Here is a 19261-nt window from a genome sequence, read left to right on the forward strand (position 1 = left end):
TGAAGTTACACATCCCTGGGCTCCACTTGCTTACGAGCTGTGAGGCCTCAAATGACACTTCACCTCTCTCAGCCTCAGCCTCTGTGTAAAATGGTGATGAGACCTGCTGTTGGGGTGTTGTGAGGATAAAACGAGGCAGAGTCTGCGCAGATATGGTGTCTGTTGTCGCTAAGCCTCCAGCTCACACTCAAAGGATTCCTTCCTGCCACTTCTTCCATGGTTCCACAGGGGCGATTCCCTCTAACACACCCCCCTCTTTCCCGTGTATTCCAGGACTCCAGGGCCATCTTCATTTTACTCATACACTGATCATACCTGACATTTATGTAAAGGTCACCGAGATGGGTCATTTTCTAATGTGTCTGGGTGACCAACCAAACATCCTTGTATAGTCAGTGTGCGTATTTAATAGTAAATAACTTCTAGAGTTGGGGCAAAGACCAATAGTTTAAGATTTGCCTTCCTCTTAGCAAAAGAGTTTTATATATATATATATATATATATATATATATATATCCCTCTTAAATCTCTGGTGAGGTTACTCAGTCTCCTATTGATTTTCTTCTGGTTAAGATTACTGTGGCTGTATGATCATCGAAGACGAGGAAGCTCCGATTTCAATAACCCTGGATGACACCAAGCCAGATGGATCGCTGCCCGCCATCATGGGGTAAGTTAGAGCTGGGTGTTCTGCATTTTTCAAACTCTGTTGATGTATTGGTGTGTGTGCTGGCAGAACATGTTGTTTTGCACTAGAGCTCAAGCAATGCTAAATAACCCTACAGACAATTTATGTCACGTTTCCATGTATGAAAATATTAGAGTATGTGGCACAAGAACACTGAGAAACTTTACTAAAATTAACACCACTTTGAACTTGTGCCCATATGTTTCTTTCCCCCATAAACTTACACGTGGAGGACAGAGAAAAAAACGCAGCTAGACAGGCGGGATGGTAGACCACCTTGCCTACAGGATGTTGACAACCATTCTGGAATGAGAACTGTTTTATCCTGTAAAACCTTCCAAAGTAATGTTTTCTGGGCTTTATTCCTTTCTCCATTCTAGACATCACTACCTAGCAAGTGTCAATATGTTAATTGTTGGAATTCCCTGGTGGTCCAGTGGTTAGGACTCCGCGCTTTTGCCGCCGAGGGCCCGGATTCGATCCCTGGTCGAGGAACTAAGATCCCACAAGCTGTGTGGCACAGCCAAGAAAAAAAAAAAAAGAAAGAAAGTGAAGAAAAATATGTTAATTATTACCCTGGGAGATAAGATGGATGACTAATGAGGAAGTGCAGTTCAAAGGAGAACCAGGCCTTGAGTGTAGGGCACTTTTTCCAGTAGGTCACTCTATGGCTACTTCACCAGGGATGGTCCAGGGCAAGGTTCTGTGTCTGGAAGAGGAGAGCTCTCTTTCTCTCCTACCATCCCCTCACACAGCTGCTCTGCCCTCTGGAGACTAGGGGTCCAGAGAGGGAATCGGAGCTCCCACAAAGAGATTTCTAAGGAGTGCCGTAGCCTCCCAGTTGCCATGTCTTTTAGTCCTCCTCAAAGCAATACAAACAAAAGGGCTATTTATTCTACCACATTGCAATAAAAGAGCACAGCTTCTATAGCAGTCAGTGACTCTAGAAACCAGTGGTTTTCCCCTTCACCCCGAGGAGAGTTGAGCTCATGTGCATTGCGTCACTGAAGGGAAATTACAAAATCAAAAGGAGCAGACCCATGACCCTAGGGACTTAGAAAAAGGCTATGCTACTGGACTGCCAACAAGACAATTTATAACTACTTCTCTGGCTGTAAAATATAAGAAATAGCACCAGCCTCCCTGGTAAGGGCAGGTGCTCACAATGTAAAGACTATAGGAACATTGCACCCTGTTCATCTCTGACCCCCCTGGGCAAGAAAATACATAGATTGTTTGGGCAGTTTGCCGTCGCCTTCTATGTGCCAAAGAAATGCAGGAGGTTGAGGCAGAGGTTTCAGGAGACTTGTCGGTCAAGATCAATCCAACTGTAGATGAAAGAATATTGATGTTCTTCTTGCCCTGGGTATTAAATATTGCGGCATCTGCTCTTCCGGCGTTTCTTTATGTTTTTTAACAAGGACATGTATTGCAGAAGCCTTCTAGGTGGTAATGGGCTTATTTAGGCAGCTCCTAGAAAGTGATACTCTGATCTGTTTTATCTGGACAATCGCTTCCACCCTGTTCTTGCCTTGAAGCTATATTGCCTCTACCCTGCTCTTTGCTCTAGGCAATGAAAGCCTTGAAGACAGGGGTGGTATAATTGCCCAGCACTGTTTGTGATAACTAGTGCCTTTTGGAAACTAGAAAGGACCTTGTACTTTAGAGCTGTGAAATGTTCCCAACCCAAAGCCAGGATGTTTAATTTCTCCAATAAAACACCAAAGGAAGTTCAATGATAGTTGTCCGTTGTTACAATTAGATCAAAGAGGTTATTTCATTCATGACTTGAGATTTGACAGATATAGCCAAACCTAACTGCCATTTATTTTTTTTTTAACATCTTTATTGGGGTATAATTGCTTTACAATGGTGTGTTAGTTTCTGCTTTATAACAATGTGAATCAGTTATACATATTTTCCCATATCTCTTCCCTCTTGTGTCTCCCTCCCTCCCACCCTCCCTATCCCACCCCTCCAGGCGGTCACAAAGCACCGAGCTGATCTCCCTGTGCTATGCGGCTGCTTCCCACTAGAAAAGGGAATTGTAAAAAGCACCCAAGATCTAAAAGGGTTTTCAGATAAATCATTTAATCTTTTATCAGATGTTGGTGATTTTCATTGAAATACTGCACAAGTCTAAAATGATTGATTCTTGCAGAAACCTAAAATTTAACTAAAATCATTACCAGCAAGCCACAACATAAAGTGTTAGTTAAATCAACCAAAATCATGACTATGTCCCCAGAAGTTCAATGGTTCAAATTTCTTAAACAGTCCACAGCTTTGTATCTTTGTTTCGCAGAATGATCTCGAATAACAACTCTAAAGGAATTGCCAATCAAATTGAAGAACAGTTTAATTGGGAGGGGAGCTTGAGGGAGAGGATGAAATACCTGTTTTCAGCCCTCACATTTTCAGTCTTGATCTACTTGTCTTTTCGGTCTAGAACAAAAGAATACAATTTTAAAACTTTTTTTAAATGGAGAAATAATTTCATTGTCCTTTAGCTCATTTGGATTTTTTGAAAGCTTTCTAATAATAGCATAACTAAGGATTTCTTGTCACAATTCAATTCTTTAAAATATACATGCAATTAGTAATATCAGTATAATAAATAGAATCTATTTGATTAAAGGGAAGCAGAGAGATTATAACTGAGTTTTACTGAGTCACTGAATTGAGCATAGGCTAGGCCAGTTTTCCAGGAAGCCAACTCGGAGATGGAGATTTGGGTGCAGGAGGTTCTTCAGGAACTGCTATGGGGACCGCTACCTGGGGGGAAGGGAAGGAATCAGGATTGAGCAGAGGGAGAGGCTGGGCTCCGGTGTTGCCCCAACAGAGGCCAAAGCCATCCCTTGGGAAACTCTGGAGCGGGGATGGCCCTTCAGAGGTGTCTGCACTGAGACGAGGGGGTGGGCTTTGGTACCCACCACACAACAGAGCCAGTCATTCTGGGAAGGGATGGGACATTGCACCAGGCAGTTCTCTGCTACAGAGTGCAGTTGCTAGGGAGGGGTTTGGTTGTGAGCTGAGGGTAATGAGCATTTGGTCCTGAAGAGGGATCTGGGTGGCCCACCATGGCAGCCACTACAGGCACTTTTTTTTTTGGCCACGCCTCGTGGCATACGGGATCTCATTGCTCCCCGACCAAGGATCGAACCCGTGCCCCCTGCAGTGGAGGCACAGAGTCCTAACCACTGGACCGCCAGGGAATTCCCAACAAGCACTTATTGATATTTGTTTCTCCAGCTTTTATCAAGTACTTGTCAGACAGCAACAGTCATTACCAGGATAATCATTTAAAGCAACATTAATTCATCTGACAGTTCATTTCCTACTGTATGCCAAGGACTGTGCTAAACTTTGGGGGTAAAATATTGAGTAGGAGGTGACCTGTTGTTTAGGATCCCACAGCCTAGCAGGGAGGACAGAGAGGCAGATGAAGACAGTCTGGCATTTGCTCTAGTAGAGGGAAATAATGGGAGGGTGTGGGAGAGTCTATTAATGCTGAGTAGGTGGAGGCAAGAACACTTTAAAGAGACAACTCTTAAGATAAACCACTGTCGCCTAATCGTTCAAATGTAACCTCTCTCTCCAGCTTCATCCTTGCTCGAAAAGCTGACCGCCTTGCTAAAGTCCATAAAGAACTAAGGTAAGTATTTACACCTGAAACGTATAAAAGGTTAGCTTTATATTGTGCTTGTTGCACTAACAACAGGATGACAGCATTATGAAAACTGCAATAATTCATTAATCTCAAAATCTCAACAAATCAACCTTTTTGTATTTCACTACGCCCCCTTGACTCAGTCCTTGCCCATATGCGTATATCAATTTAGTGTCACATCTTTGTGTTCATTTTACAGTGGTCGGGAGGTAGGCTTTCCCAGTAAATGGATGGAGAAAAATCACTTTAAAAAGTTAGCTGTGAATAAAGCTTAAAAGGACAAGTCCCAATCACCTTGCCAGACCATTAGTCTTTCTCCAAGGTTCTCTGACATGTACTTTTTCTGAAAAGCAAATCTATACATAGGTCTTCCAACCTATTCCAACTTGTATACATAAAAGTATGCTCCTTTGATTATCTGGGATACAGCTCTGATGTTCCCTTCTCCCAAGAGCTTCCCAGTAGAAAACAATTATTTTAGGACAATGGCTTTTTTCTTTTTGTCTCCCTTTCTCTCTTCCTGTTTTGTTGTATTTGTTTTGCTTTGTTTTGCACTGGGATCCTTTGTTCAAGTAAAATCTTACCTGGAACTCTTACCTGGAAACACTCATTAGGCTGTTGGCGGGGGCTGCCTCTGGACATTTCTGGGCTTCCCTTCTTTAGGGTAACCCTAAATCCTTTGTTAGCTTTTGAAGAGGGCCAATACGCAGGCAAATGTATACTTCTCTCTGCATTTGATTTAAAAATTAAGCAGCAAATCCACTAGCAGCCCTTGCTTTGAGAGCTACTTTGATGACTTTGCAAGTCAGAGAAAGGCCACAGAAGTTCCCACGTTTGCACACGGATTTGTTTATTTGAGCAGCCGTGAGATTTGATGTCAGGAAGGGGGAACCCTTTTGTTGTTCGCCTACTCACTCAATAGAGGAAGAATTTGGGGGTCCAGTGATGGGGAATGATTTGTTCAAGGCTCCACCGCTAGCTTCTGACAAAGTCAAAAATAGCATCGAATGTGTGCTTTTTTTCATTACGTCACACTAAGCTTGACATTTTCTTTTGGATTTCCTGCATTCCCTCCTTATTAATAGTAAAATAAATACCAGCCTGGATGTAGACATTTGGTTATGATTCCACATAGTGGCTAAACTTCTCAAAATTTTTATAAGGCAAAAACCCTTAGAACTCCGAATGTCATTGACTAAAGTAATGGTTCTCAGGACCAACTGCATCAACATTTCCCAAAGAATGTTTGGAAAATTTTTCTGAGGCTGGTAGATTATGATTTGGTAGGTTAGGGGTGGGGCCCGAGTACTTGTATTTTTTAACAAGCTTTTTGAGTGATTATGATGAGCAGCCAGATTTAGAAACCAGTGGGTAAATTCAACTTGCACAATGACCTCTTTTGGCCATCATTTAAAGTATGCTCTGTTGGGACTTCCCTGGTGGCACAGTGGTTAAGAATCTGCCTGCCAATGCAGGGGACACGGGTTCAAGCCCTGGTCTGGGAAGATCCCACACGCCGCGGAGCAACTAAGCCCGTGCGCCACAACTACTGAGCCTGCGCTCTAGAGCCCACAAGTCACAGCTACTGAGCCCGCGTGCTGCAACTACTGAAGCCCGTGCGCCTGGAGCCTGTGCTCTGCAACAAGAGAAGCCACCGCAATGAGAAGCCCGTGCACTGCAACGAAGAGTAGCCCCCGCTCTCTGCAACTAGAGAAAGCCCTCGCGCAGCAATGAAGACCCAACGCAGCCAATAGTTAATTAATTAATTTAAAAAAATAGTAAAGTATGTTGTGTTATTTTTAGAGTCCAGCTAATCAATCGGTGCATTGCTCCAACATCCTTATCTTATATAACTTTTCTAAAAAATTTTTGTATTAATGGGAGGAAGGGATGGAGAAGATAATTTCCTGATGTGTTTGTATGAGCTAATCCTTGACTCATTTAATAATGTGAAGTATAGTAAATAATGACATATTTCTATTATTACTAGTTTATTGTTCATGAATGAAAAATAGCCTACGAAGTAGGTTGATTAGATTTTAAGGTTCACTCTGTTTTAACAAAGATTTTATTATTCTTTATATACTGAAAATAAGTTAAGCATTATTAAGTTTTTCAGAATAATGATTGTCAATACTTTTGTTTTCTAATTGACTCAAAATGTCAGAATTATTTCTTGTAACACTCATGTGAAGTAGGTAAGAATCAGTCACCTATCTTATCATAGAATAGGAAAGATGGTACCATACTTGGCTGAGGATGGATTTTGATTCAGTAAAATTTTATTGAGCACTTACTATAGGAGGGATGCTCAGGAGAGTAGACCCTCGACCTGCCATTAATTAGCTGAGTGATGTTGAGCCAGTCTCTTCCGTGCACTGAGCCTCAGCCTCCTCATGTCTGAAATGAGGGGCTTGGATTAGACAGAGAGAGGCAGTCAGGTGGACAGTAGTCTTGAGACTTCTTCCAGTTCTGCCTTTCCTTTATCATTATTGATCTGTAGTATGAACAGCTCCTTGAAGGAGCTGTATAAATGGTGTAAGTGTGAGCATTTGGATAAATTTATAAAGTTACATTTTGTCCCACATTATTCAGAGAGATTGGGGACACATTTAAAAAATATTTTCTAATATAACTTGGCAACATTAAATTGGCGTCTTTTTTTTTGGCTGTGCTGCACGGCTTGCGGGATCGTAGTTCCCCGACCAGGGATCAAACCCGGGCCCCCGGCAGTGAAAGTGCAGAGTCCTAACCACTGGACCTCCAGGGAATTCCAAAATTGGCGTCTTTTAAAATCTGTTTATTACTAATAACTATAACCTTCCCTTCCCCCCTTTCTTCCCAGCTCAACATTGTTTTGCCTTTTGTCTCTTTAGCTTCTAATGCTTGTCTTACAGGTTTGAATTAAACCCTTTTCCATATTTTTTTACAGTTGATTATTAGCCTGTAAAAAATATTTTGGAGCACTTTTTTAAAAAGTTTTATTGGGGGCTTCCCTGGTGGCACAGTGGTTGAGAGTCCCCCTGCCGATGCAGGGGACACAGGTTCGTGCCCTGGTCTGGGAAGATCCCACATGCCGCGGAGCGGCTAGGCCCGTGAGCCATGGCCACTGGGCCTGCACGTCCGGAGCCTGTGCTCGGCAACAGGAGAGGCCACAACAGTGAGAGACCCACGTACCACAAAAAAAAAAAAAAAGAAAAAAAAAAAGATTAAATGGGGACTTCCCTGGCAGTCCAGTGGTTAAGACTCTGCACTTCCACGGCAGGGGGTGCAGTTCGATCCCTGGTTGGGGAACTAAGATCCCACGTGCCATGCGGTGCCACAAAAAAAAAAAAAAAAAAAAAAGATTAAATGAGCTTTATATGTTCATAGATCTTTAAAACATAAATATAGGATAGTTAAAAGACACCATCATACTTACTATAGACTTGTAAAAGAGATTATTTTAGAATTTTACATATTCCAGAAAAGTGACTTAGAATCAACTCCTAAAACTGAATTTCATCTCATTTCCCCCATTTTAACTGAATAGTTATGGTATTAGGTAGTGAAAGAGGCAAAAATGTAAAAGAGAAGAAAAATTCTGTTGCATCTTCAAAGCACATGACTGTATTCAGGAAAAGAGTTAATCTGAGTGCAGAGATTCATGGAAGTGTTCATACAGAAGGCCATTGATTTTCATTTTTCCCTTAATAAATCTAGTTCATTGGCAAGAGCCCTGGAACTCATTGTGTTTATTCTGTACTCATCAGTCATTACTTCCTTAACATTTTTTGGTTCTTTTTTATAGGAAGAGGAAAATCTGTGAGCTGTACGCCAAAGTGCTAGGATCCCAAGAAGCTTTACAAGTAAGAAATCCCCAGCTTTAATCCCTAGCAGGTTCTGCTCTGTTTGCTCTAAGTGGTAAAGCAAAGCAGATTCTGGTTTCCTGACAGTGTTATGAAGAGAAGGAATATGCTTACTGGCGGTTTAACTTCAGCAATCACAAAACACCATTAAAAGCGGCTGTCAGTGCATGCAATTTCTGATGCAGCAGTTTCCTGGGCTGTTTAAATGTTCACTGGATAACTGGCAGCCAGTTGTAATGAGAGGCAGGAGCTACAGGTATTATCTCCAGGGTGATTGAGATCAGTTCCCAGAACAGAGGCCCTGCCCTCTTGTCAATGTCAAATGACTGCTGCAAAATAAAATCCCAGCTGTATCGTCATTTGTTGGTGAAGACACAGTAGTATATACTTGATAAGATAGACTGAATCTGGACTCTCTGCCCAGGTCAAAGTCATACTAATTTGTTTTTCTATCTGAAGACTCTATTCACACTTCATTTAGAAATTTCAGTGCTTTCAATCCACCACTGAAAGCAATTATGAGAATGAAATTCTTTTTAAAGGCCCTACCAGATAGCTGGGGGCTCTTTCAGGGGATTATCTCTGAACTGTTCAAAGAATAAACTTGCAGAATGTGTTAGGGAGATCAGAGAAGGTTCTCTCATGTCCCTTGGGAAACATTTTTCATCTTTAATTGTTCCCTTTTTAGCAGGATTCCCATCATTCACGTTTCCAGCTGAGAGAAGGGGTTCTGAAAAAAGCCTTTTTCTTAGACACTGTGCTTTTCTTCTACCCTCCCACCCTTTTTTTTCCGGCAGTAATGCCTTGGTAGATGGGGAAGTAAAGTCTGTTATTTAGAGAATGCGGAGATTGGAGCAGACCTTTCCAGAATCTGATTGTTGATCAGGTTCTGATCAGAATCTGCATGGAGATGCCCTGTCTTCCAGATATTGGAATACTTCACGTCTCTCCTGGGCAAGAGGTTGAGAAAGTCAAAGTATACACGTTTTGTCAGTTGGTACCTCACAAAAGGCCATTACTTGGTACTGTCGTGTTTCCCCTTAAGTTAGAAAAACGGTGCTGCTTTTTTTTTGGTACAGACTATAATTTTATTTCTCACAGAACACTTAAAATCTTCATCCTCATGGATTTTAATCATCTGTAGCTATCCAACGTCTTTGAATACTTTCCTTATATTTTATTAACTTCCCACATTTAAAGTCCCTCTTTCTGGAGGTAGAGAAGATTCATCTCTCAAGATTCCTAAGCAGTGCAGATTCTAACAAGGAGACATACACATGCCTTGAATCTGTAAATGAGAGACAGGAAGAGGTGGCCGTGAGAAGGTGACTAGATATTCTAGCACACGTGGTCGCAGAGCCCAGGAGCAGTGCTGCTTTTTTTTTCATGTAAACTTTCTGTTAAAGCAAAGTACATAAGAGCCTTTATTGTTGACTGGTGGCCTTTCAGCTTTGTCTTCCCTTTGAAATTTTCTCCCCATTTAACTGCAGCCGGTGCACTATGAAGAGAAGAACTGGTGTGAGGAGCAGTACTCCGGGGGCTGCTACACGGCCTACTTCCCCCCGGGTATCATGACTCAGTACGGAAGGTACTACCCAGACGCTATACCAGTTGATACAAGGCGTGAGCCAAACTTAGAAATAGAGAAGCAAAGCTCAATGGGAATTTTAAAAAATAGCAATCAGCATTCTTATTTCTAATGTCCCAGATAGTTTGTATATTTCTGGATGTCCATAGGAAAAGAAGTATGTCCGTACCTAGGACAGTAGCTGACAGCACATAAAATAATCGTAGAGCACTGGTGAGGATTTCAGATGTTGGCGCTACGTGTGAGAATTCTGCAAGCTGCAGTGTCCTCCAAGGGGCCTTCTTGAGCTCAACTAAACATTTAGTCTCGCACAACTACTCTAGGCTCCTGGACAGCAGTCTACATAGAAGGACATGGGCTAAACATGTCTTGCCGGCAGAGCAGCATCAGACATTCCTCTTCACGGGGAAGCATCCTCACTCACGGGGAGTTGACACGCGTGCAAGATGGGAGAGTTCACCTTAGCTTAGAAGCCCCATGCGTCACAGGAGCCATGGTCTCTTATAACAGCCTCATAGGCAGTGTCCAGGGTCCCCGCAAGGGACATGCCCAGTTACAAGATGTACCACACTCAAGAAAGCCCAAAGTTATATAGACTCTTCCCAGATAATTACAATTCATGACAGTTTCCCATCCCAGATACAATTTACCAATGTGGGGATGCAAGAGAGCCATTTTCACCACAGGCAGTGCTGCCTGGCAACACATATGGCATTATACCTTCATCAGGTTTCTAGAGGAACAGAACTAGAAGATTAACTCAAGGTCACGTGTGTCCACAGAGAAGGAAGAAGGGTTTGTTAACCCTTACCTTACATGAGCTTTTTGTTTGTTTTTTCTTGATTGAATTATTAAATAAGCAATGATTTTAGTTCAATTTTAGGTTTATGCCAGAATCAATCATTTTAGACTTGTGCAGTATTTCAGTGAAAGTCATCAATATCTGATGAAAGATTAAATGATTCATGGGAAAATCTACTTAGGTCTTGGGTGCTTTTTACAATTCCTTTTCCAAAGGACAGTTAGTGTTGGCTATTTGTGTCAGATCTCAAGCTGAGAATGAATAGCCTTTGTTAGGGATAACTGTATTGATGAACTGGAGTGCTTCTGGAGTCTAGAAGATGGGGTGAGGATCATGAATAGCTGAAGCTAAGGATTTCTGAGTTGGAAAAAGGCGTGACAGTGGGTTGAGGTGAAGGCCTTTGGGGCGGAGGTAACGGTTTAGGAGATTTCATGAAAATGGCTGCAGACGTGGCAGGAGTCAAAGATGACAAGGTAGGAGGTGACAGTTGCTCATTCAGCCCAACCTTTCCGTGGGTCTCTTCACTAGGACCTCTTCATAAGAGAAGGCCCATTTTGCTACCCTCAGGCAGTCTCTAGATAAATCCATAGAAACTAACTGTACAGAAGTTTTTTTTTAATTGAAGTATAGTTGATTTACAGTGTTGTGTTAATTTCTGCTGTACAGCAAAGTGACTCAGTTATGCACTTATACGCATTCTTTTTTATATTCTTTTCCATTATGGTTTATCCCAGGACATTGAATATACTGTTGTTCCCTGTGCTATACAGTAGGACCTTGTTGTCCATCCATTCTATATATAATAGTTTGCATCTACTAACCCCAAACTCCCAGAGGTTGTTCTTTTTTTTTTTTTTTTTTTTTTTTTGTGGTGTGCGGGCCTCTCACTGTTGTGGCCTCTCCTGTTGCAGAGCACAGGCTCCGGACGCGCAGGCTCAGCAGCCATGGCCCATGGGCCCAGCCGCTCCGCGGCATGTGGGATCTTCCCGGACCGGGGCACGAACCCGTGTCCCCTGCATCGGCAGGCAGACTCTCAACCACTGCGCCACCAGGGAAGCCCACCAGAGGTTGTTTTTTAAGGAGATAGACATATAATCCTTCGGGTCTTTCCTTTGCTAGAAATCAGTTTCTCTCCCTGTCTTCCCACTCACCACCATGGTTTCTCCCGGCACCCTGGGAGTATCTGCATGGCTGGGGTCTGCAGTCAGATGTGATCTCATGAAGAACTCACCCCTTACTGTAGGTAGCAGAACGGGCTGCAAACAGGAAACATGCAGCACATAGATCTGAGTGTGATCTTAATGCACATTCTTATATTTCTAATTCTGGCTGGCTAGAAAAAGGTCATCATCACCTTTAGTGATTGACGAACTGACGGCCTGATCGTCTCTGGCTTGAAAGTTCAGATCCTTCGGTGCAGGCCCAGGAAACGAGGAGGAACCTTTCACCTTTGGCTGAGTTGCATGAGAGTTTTGGAAACAATCTGAGAGTTTCCTTGTCTTCTGCGGGGTAGATGAGGGCAGTAACTGGCTCATTGATCCTCAGCACCTTCCCAGGTAACTCTGTGTGGCCTCTCTGTTCCCTTGAAGGGTGATCCGCCAGCCCGTGGGCAGGATTTACTTTGCTGGCACGGAGACGGCCACACAGTGGAGCGGTTACATGGAAGGAGCAGTAGAGGCCGGAGAACGGGCAGCTAGAGAGGTAAGACAGGAAGCCTAGTCACCCTCCCTCCCAAGTCCAGCAACATAGTTGGCATCTGGTCTTTCCAGATCTTACCACTGATGGTCTATATGTCCACTTCTCTGCCCCTCACTCCACACATAAGGCTCATCTGTGGCCAGCAGGGCCTTGAATCTGTCGAAGAACCTCATTTCATAATACCATGGCCACTTTCTTTCAGGTCTTGAATGCTTTGGGGAAGGTGGCAAAGAAAGACATATGGGTCCAAGAACCTGAATCAGAGGTAAGTTTGGCAGCTCCGTCTGCATAGACCAGGAATTGCACGTAAAAATCTCTCATCTTCTAGCCTCTGATGTCATTGTAGATGCCACTCTCCAGGGCAGATCCACGCACTGATTTTACAGATATGTTTTGCCCCTCCTTGTCCATGTAAGAGTTTTCTGCTAAAGATCTATGTTCATTCATCCAGGATGTTCCAGCTGTAGAAATCACCCACACCTTCTGGGAGAGGAACCTGCCTTCCGTGACAGGCCTGCTGAAGATCGTCGGATTTTCCACATCGATAACTGCCCTGTGGTTTGCGGTGTGCAAATTCAGGCTGCTGACCCGATGCTGAAGTTTCAGCTTCATGCTTTCTGCTTACTCTTTCCCAGCATCATCAAAAGTAAAATGTTGACAAATTGAAAGGCTGTGTCATCGGATCATTTTTAAGTGCACTGATTTAACCCCTCAGTTTAATCTCAGTGTATCACCTCCTTAATTTCCGTAAGATCAAACTCCATCTTGTGATTTGTCTGTAGACCAGCTCGTATTGATTGGTAGAAGATAACCTTGTGATCAATTTCTTAATTTCAAGAAGTTAAAGTTGACATGCTCATAAGAAACAATTTCTGTGTCCTGTTTTTCTCCCCTTTAACACAAAACGTCTGATGAACGCAGAAGTGAAGCATTTAACTTTCTCCCTGTAGAGGCCGAGTAGGTTAAGGCCCAGCCTGTGACTGTCCTTTGAAGTCCTTAACAAAGGGTGAAGTGTAGGCCCAGACCCCAGAGACTCACAGCTTCCTGAGGTGAGCAGCTCCCACTTTGGATGAGGGAAAGCAGTGGAGGTAGGATTCAGGCCCTCAGACCAGTGAGGGGACAACATCTTGTGGGCAGCTGCCTCAGGAATCTCCTGACCGCTTCTAATGCCTGTGAAGTTTCTAGACATCTAGGCTTCGTGCTGGTTTGTTTGTATTTGTCCTCTTTTTCTTCTTAAAGAGGACAGTGTTTACCAAGGTAGAATGCATAAATTGACTTGCTGTGACTTGTCTGTAGCTCCCCAGGTGAGCAGACTCAGATAGTGGCAAGAGTGTCCCCCAGGAGGCCTCCCTGACTCGCTCTGCGTGAGACCGACTGCAATAGGCTTCTTCTCGTCCTCCTGGAAGGTGGCTAGACTTGGCTTGTTGTCCATAACATTCTCTGCCAATTCCAGGGAAACTGTAGTTTCCTTTTTTCAGGTACACCCTGGCCTTCTGAAGGCCCCTAGTGGCATATTTTTTTTTCTACAGCCATAGTAAAATTAGGCAGATCTGTTAACTTAAACATGTCTTCAACATGGTTACCTTTGAGTAAATACCATCTTGCCAATTTCTCTCAAATAAGTACTGAAATACATGACAAATTTCTGATTGTTATTTCTTTCTTTCTTTTTTTGGGGGGGGCCTGCTTTGAACACTAATTTTTTCAAAGTAAATGCTTTGGGCTCCGTGGGACACTCAGCTAAGAGCATCGAGGGGGCGCTGAGAGTGTTATTTCTCAAGACTATCAAATACTGAAAGGAAATGAGGGCTCTTACTATAACCCCACTTGCCTTAGTTATTAAGATTTATAAAAGACATGAAATTGAGTGATTTTATATATGAAGACTAAGTTCTCTGTCTTAGGAGAAATGTGGGCTCAGAACAGTGCTCACCTCTTATCTCTCCCATTTTAAAAACTGTCAGGGGAGTTCCCTGGCAGTCCCGTGCTTAGGACTCGGTGCTTTCACTGCCGGGGGCCCTGGGTTCGATCCCTGGTCAGGGAACTAAGATCCCGCAAGCCCTGAGGTGCAGCCAAAAAAAAAAAGACTGTCAGATTTTTAAAAACCCCTTCCAAAGGTTTCAGCCATAAAGTATCTTTTTTTAAATATAAATATCTGGGAAAAATCAACACAGATGTGATCAAATAAAGCCGTTAAGAAGATTCTGTGGACTCAGCTACCCAGGTGGTAGATACCCACTAATACCTTATCCTGCATCATTGATGAACGAGGCCTTTCATTTTAAATGAAGTTTCTAGCTAGCTGAAGCTTATTCTTTATGTGCCAAAATTTTTAAATCAATTAAAATTTTGATGGACCTACTTCCACACATTTATTATATAAGCTAGATTAAATTCCTTTTTTAAAATTAATCAGGTCAATCATTCTGCATCTGGATTATTTTATACTTTTATCATAGAGTATACCATTTATAGTAGAATGATGACATTTTTAATAGTGATACCCTTGTCTTTGCCCCTGTACTAAATGTCACCCAGTTGTTTTATAGCTGGTGAGTCTGCTGCTTCTACCTTCTCCCATATTCAGTATTTCGTTTCATATCCTTTTTATCTCCCCATAACGCAATCTAATCCACTGTCTATTTTTTATCGAATGGGAATTAAACATTGCCAGAGGAGCCAACCCAAGTTTATTACATAATTAACCTTATTGTAAATCCAAAATTACATCCTCAAAGCAAAGAGCAGGATTTTTCTGCCACTCCTTACCTTGCAATTGAAAAGTGTTTTAGCTAACTTGGGAATTATGGTATTGTCTTGGATAGGCTCCAATACATAAGGACTTGCTGCATTTTATACCAAACTGCTTTGAGAAATCACATCCCTGATCTATTTCAGTTGTTTCTGTTTGCTTACTGAATAACTCGGTTCTGACACACCTTTTGGGAAATGCTGACTTCAACTTAACTGGCAATGGTTTTAACAGTCATCAGCTTGTTAACATATCTAAGTCTCAAATGTTGAAGGACTCCAGAGTATGTGATTCACCCTCTCCTCAAACTTTTTAGCAAACCAATGAATTCATCCTAATTAGATCAGCCCCATTAAGCTCCAGATTATCAAAAATAAAGGCCAGCCCAGGTGTGCCTAGGCATGAAATTGGAGCTGAGGGCTCCCAACATACATGAGGTGGTCCAGCACCAAGATGCCATAGGTCTTCTCTTCCACCCAGAGATACTCAAGTCGGTTTAGGCAGCTGATCGAACCTGGCCCTGTTAAGTCAGCCGCTTCACAGTTCTGAAGGCTGAGTCAGCCTCACTCCATAGTAAGGTTGAGAATGAGATTTGAAAAGTTAACCTTTTTGTCACAGCTGTTAAATAAGCACTTATATTAGCCTGAAGACAAAATATCGAACGATTGTGAACTGTGTTTAGTTTGTGAACTTGGCGCCTAATGTTCTGTCTGAAACGTGCCCCAGTGCTACACGTGGGAGTACACATGTGTGTATGTGTTGCCATTGAAGTACGATTTTGCCTGTGTGGTACTGTTTTGTTTGTTAATAAAGTACACTATCACCTCAGATTCAGACCTGGCTCCTCTATTTAGGTGATGGTTTGAAGGTTAAATGGCTTCATATAGCAGGAGGTCACAATGAGACGGTGTCCGTGGAGGATGGGCTTAAAAAGCCACCTGGTATTGACTCCAAATTCTCAAAGTTCAGTTTGACTTTTATTTTTCTCAAGGTTTCCTGGGAGCTGATTAAATGCTAGAATATTGTCTGCCCGACTGGGCCACAGAAAATGTGGAGTTTGATCAGAGCTTTCTCACCTAATTAGCTTATGATTCCTTGAACAAATGCTTTGGTTCTCTGCCTCAGTCTCCCTGTCTGGAAAAGGGTGGGTTGCCTTTGATAGCTTCCAAGGATTCTTTTCACAGCAACATTATGTGATTTATGCATTTGTTGCCAGAATTCTATCTATCTTCGCCTATCAGTACGGCAGGGACAAGTCACTCAGCCTTTCTGTATCTCGGTTCACTGCTTGTCTTAGGTTGGGTTTTCTAGAAACAGACTCTGACATGCAGAGTCAGGTTAGAAAGTTTATTGGGGGTGGCTCTCAGGAAATACACATAAGGGGGTGAGGAAGGCGGGATTGGGCAGGAGTTGACCTACGAAGCAGTTGCAGCCGGGGCCTCAGCAGATCCTAAAGGGGAGCTGGGGAGGCCCTTCAGGATCGTCCCCCATTGAGGCAAAGGGGTCTGGCCTCTGTATCCCCCTCTAGGAAGGGGTGTTACCTTGGGTGAGGAACTGCAGCTGTGTACTGAGCTCCACCTGGAATCCCTGCTGCTGGGGAGTCCAGAGAGGGGCACCCACGGTATCCGCTTTACATGCTCCAAAAATATAGAGAGTTGCCCTTTGTCAGGTAAAAGATATTGTGGACTCGAGCTTTGATTTTACGGGTAGAATGGAGCTCTCTCTGTGAACATATCCCTATTAGGTAAGAGAGTTGCATTTAGAAGATTGTATTTCTGCACTATTTTTGTGTTATAGGAGATTGTATTCTTCACTATTTATGTGGAAGAAAAATCAAAAATCAAAATTGGAAGGTACTCTGGAAATGATTCAAACTCTGTCTCAATGAAGGAGCCCCATCTACAGGTTACTAATAGAAAGATTAAAGGTGGAGGTGTGGGGAATGTGCATTTATAAGCAGGAGTCCAAAATCCAATGTCTTCAGGAGTCAGGCAGCTAAAAATGAACAGCAGCAGGCATGAGACTTTAGGGAGTAGTAGGGACTGTGGTTGACCTGGGAAGTATCTGCCCCTCAGAAGAACGTTTATATTCAAATTCCTTTAAAAGATTCCTAACCGAGCAAAACATATGAAGGCTTTACTCACAAGTCCAAATCGTTCTCAGGTCTCTAATAAATAAATGCAAGGTTTGGTTTTTACATCACGTGAATGACAAATTCTTTTTGGATGCCTTTGATTTTCTGAAAAACGAGTACCAAGACCAGCAACCATTTTGTAAAACTACTGGGAATGGGTAAGAAAGACCTGGTTAAGGGCAAAAAGATAGGGCCGAAAAAGTTAGAAAAAAGCCCTCTTAGAACAGAAATTCCCCTCAAGAAATAACCCTTCCAGCAGCCCATCCCAAGACAATCCTTATCTTCTGCTGTGTCAATGCCATGATGATGAGAGCAGTGCCAAAGTTTATTAGAAAAACTGCACCCTCACTATATAAGATAGAACTTGTAGCTCTTTTGTCAGCATTTAATCTCTGCTGACTATGATATCATTCTGGTAAGCAGCACATCAATATTGAATGGATTAACTTTTTAAAACCACACTGTCCGCTTTACACCGAGATCGTGGTAAAAGTGCAAGACATAGCCCTTAGCCAGGAGAAGCTGGCTGAGACATTGGAGGACCAGGATGGAAACAAAGGAAGGTGTTGGGTAACAGTAAGAATTTCTTCTCCTCTATCAGAACTTAGGGCTCTGTTCCCTGATTCAGCAGTGAACAAGACAGATAGAGCCACAGCTACCTCGTGGAGAACATAGCCTACTGTAGACACCAACACATTCACTGTGGCTATGGCAGGAAAGCCTGAGATATTATGAACGCAAGGGGAGTTTCTAGAAGGACATGAGATTTAAGGGGAGGTTTTGAGGATCTGTCCTCAAACCTCTATAAGCATCACTGTGGAGCAAGTCGGTAAGAACACTACATAGGGCAGAGAAAGGAAATAAAAAATAATGAGATGGTATCTTAGTCCGTTCGGGCTGCTATAACAAAAATGTCATACACTGGGTGGCTTTTAAACAGCAATAATTTATTTCTTACGGTTCTGGAGGCTGGGAAGTCCAAGATCAAGGCACTGGCAGATTCGACGTCTGATAAGGGCCTGCTTTCTGGTTCATAGACTTCTAGCTGTGTCCTCACATGGTGGAAGGGGCAAAGGATCTCTGCTGGGCCTCTTTGTAAGGGCACTAATCCTGTTCATGAAGGTTCCACCCTCATGACCTAATCACCTCCCAAAGGCCCCAGCTCCGAATACCAGCAACTTCGGGGTTAGAATTTCAACATGAATTTTGGGAGGATACAAACATTCAGACCGCAGCAGATGGCATGGCTAAATGTTAAGGAAAACCACAACAAGCATCACTAAGTGCTGAATGTTAAATCCCTTTTGCTCCACTGACTACTGTTCACCCCTACAGTCATCTGTTCCCTTCTACCTGGCCCTTCTCCGAACTCCGAGATCTTTATCAACTAGGACTCACTGTCTCCCAAGCCCCCTGTGCTGAAGGGCTGCCTAAATTTGTTTTAAAAGAGTGCCATCTTCTGGCCAAACACTGCTGTTTCCTTCCAACGGAAAACCTAGTGTTCAAGACAATTTCATCCTTCTCTAAACTAAAGAGGCGTCACCTCCAGAATTTCCTCCAAACACATCTACCTGTGGTTCTCTTACTTTCCGGTTGTGACATGGATCAAAAATATTCATGTCTAGTATCTACAGCCTTTCCACTGCCCTAATCTCCCAGTAAGATTTTTTTGTTAGAACTGCTTGGTTCTTCAGTCTCTGCTGTGTCCATCTCGGTAATGGGTAAGGAAGAACATTGGTGTGAGCTGAGAGAGGTGGAATGGCTTTTACCTTAAATCGGGTAGGGAACTAATCCGGGAAAAGCAAGAAAAGGGAAGTGGGGAGAAGAAGAGAAAATTTCAGAAAATCAACTTGGGTCTCTGGAGTGCAGGCGGAGAGAAGGAGGGGTTTTCAAAAGCTGCCTTGACAGCGTAGCGAGACAGAATGTAAGGAGGGTTTGGGGGGAAGCTTGACTTGGAGTCGTTTGGTGCAATAAACTGCTGCAACCACTCTTTGAGCACTGGGAGTCAAAATTGTGATTACACATCATATTGTACTGGGATTAACTTGGAGGTCCCCCAAACAGCCTATATTATTCTGGGC

At 42.9% G+C, this 19261-nt stretch overlaps 1 protein-coding gene across 1 annotated transcript in view; it reads left to right on the top strand.

Moving 5' to 3' along the window:
• Nucleotides 1-15876, top strand: part of MAOA (monoamine oxidase A) — a 75525-nt gene extending 59649 nt beyond the window's left edge. Inside the window, exons 9-15 of the mRNA XM_032620525.1 lie at nucleotides 574-670; nucleotides 4290-4343; nucleotides 8149-8206; nucleotides 9697-9794; nucleotides 12186-12297; nucleotides 12497-12559; nucleotides 12746-15876. Coding sequence (XP_032476416.1) covers nucleotides 574-670; nucleotides 4290-4343; nucleotides 8149-8206; nucleotides 9697-9794; nucleotides 12186-12297; nucleotides 12497-12559; nucleotides 12746-12892 — 629 coding nt within the window. The 3' untranslated portion in view covers nucleotides 12893-15876. The remainder of the gene's footprint in view (nucleotides 1-573; nucleotides 671-4289; nucleotides 4344-8148; nucleotides 8207-9696; nucleotides 9795-12185; nucleotides 12298-12496; nucleotides 12560-12745) is intronic.
• The last annotated feature ends 3385 nt before the right edge of the window (nucleotides 15877-19261 follow it).

Source organism: Phocoena sinus, chromosome X (genome assembly GCF_008692025.1).
Source record: "Phocoena sinus isolate mPhoSin1 chromosome X, mPhoSin1.pri, whole genome shotgun sequence".
Classification (NCBI taxonomy): domain Eukaryota; kingdom Metazoa; phylum Chordata; class Mammalia; order Artiodactyla; family Phocoenidae; genus Phocoena; species Phocoena sinus.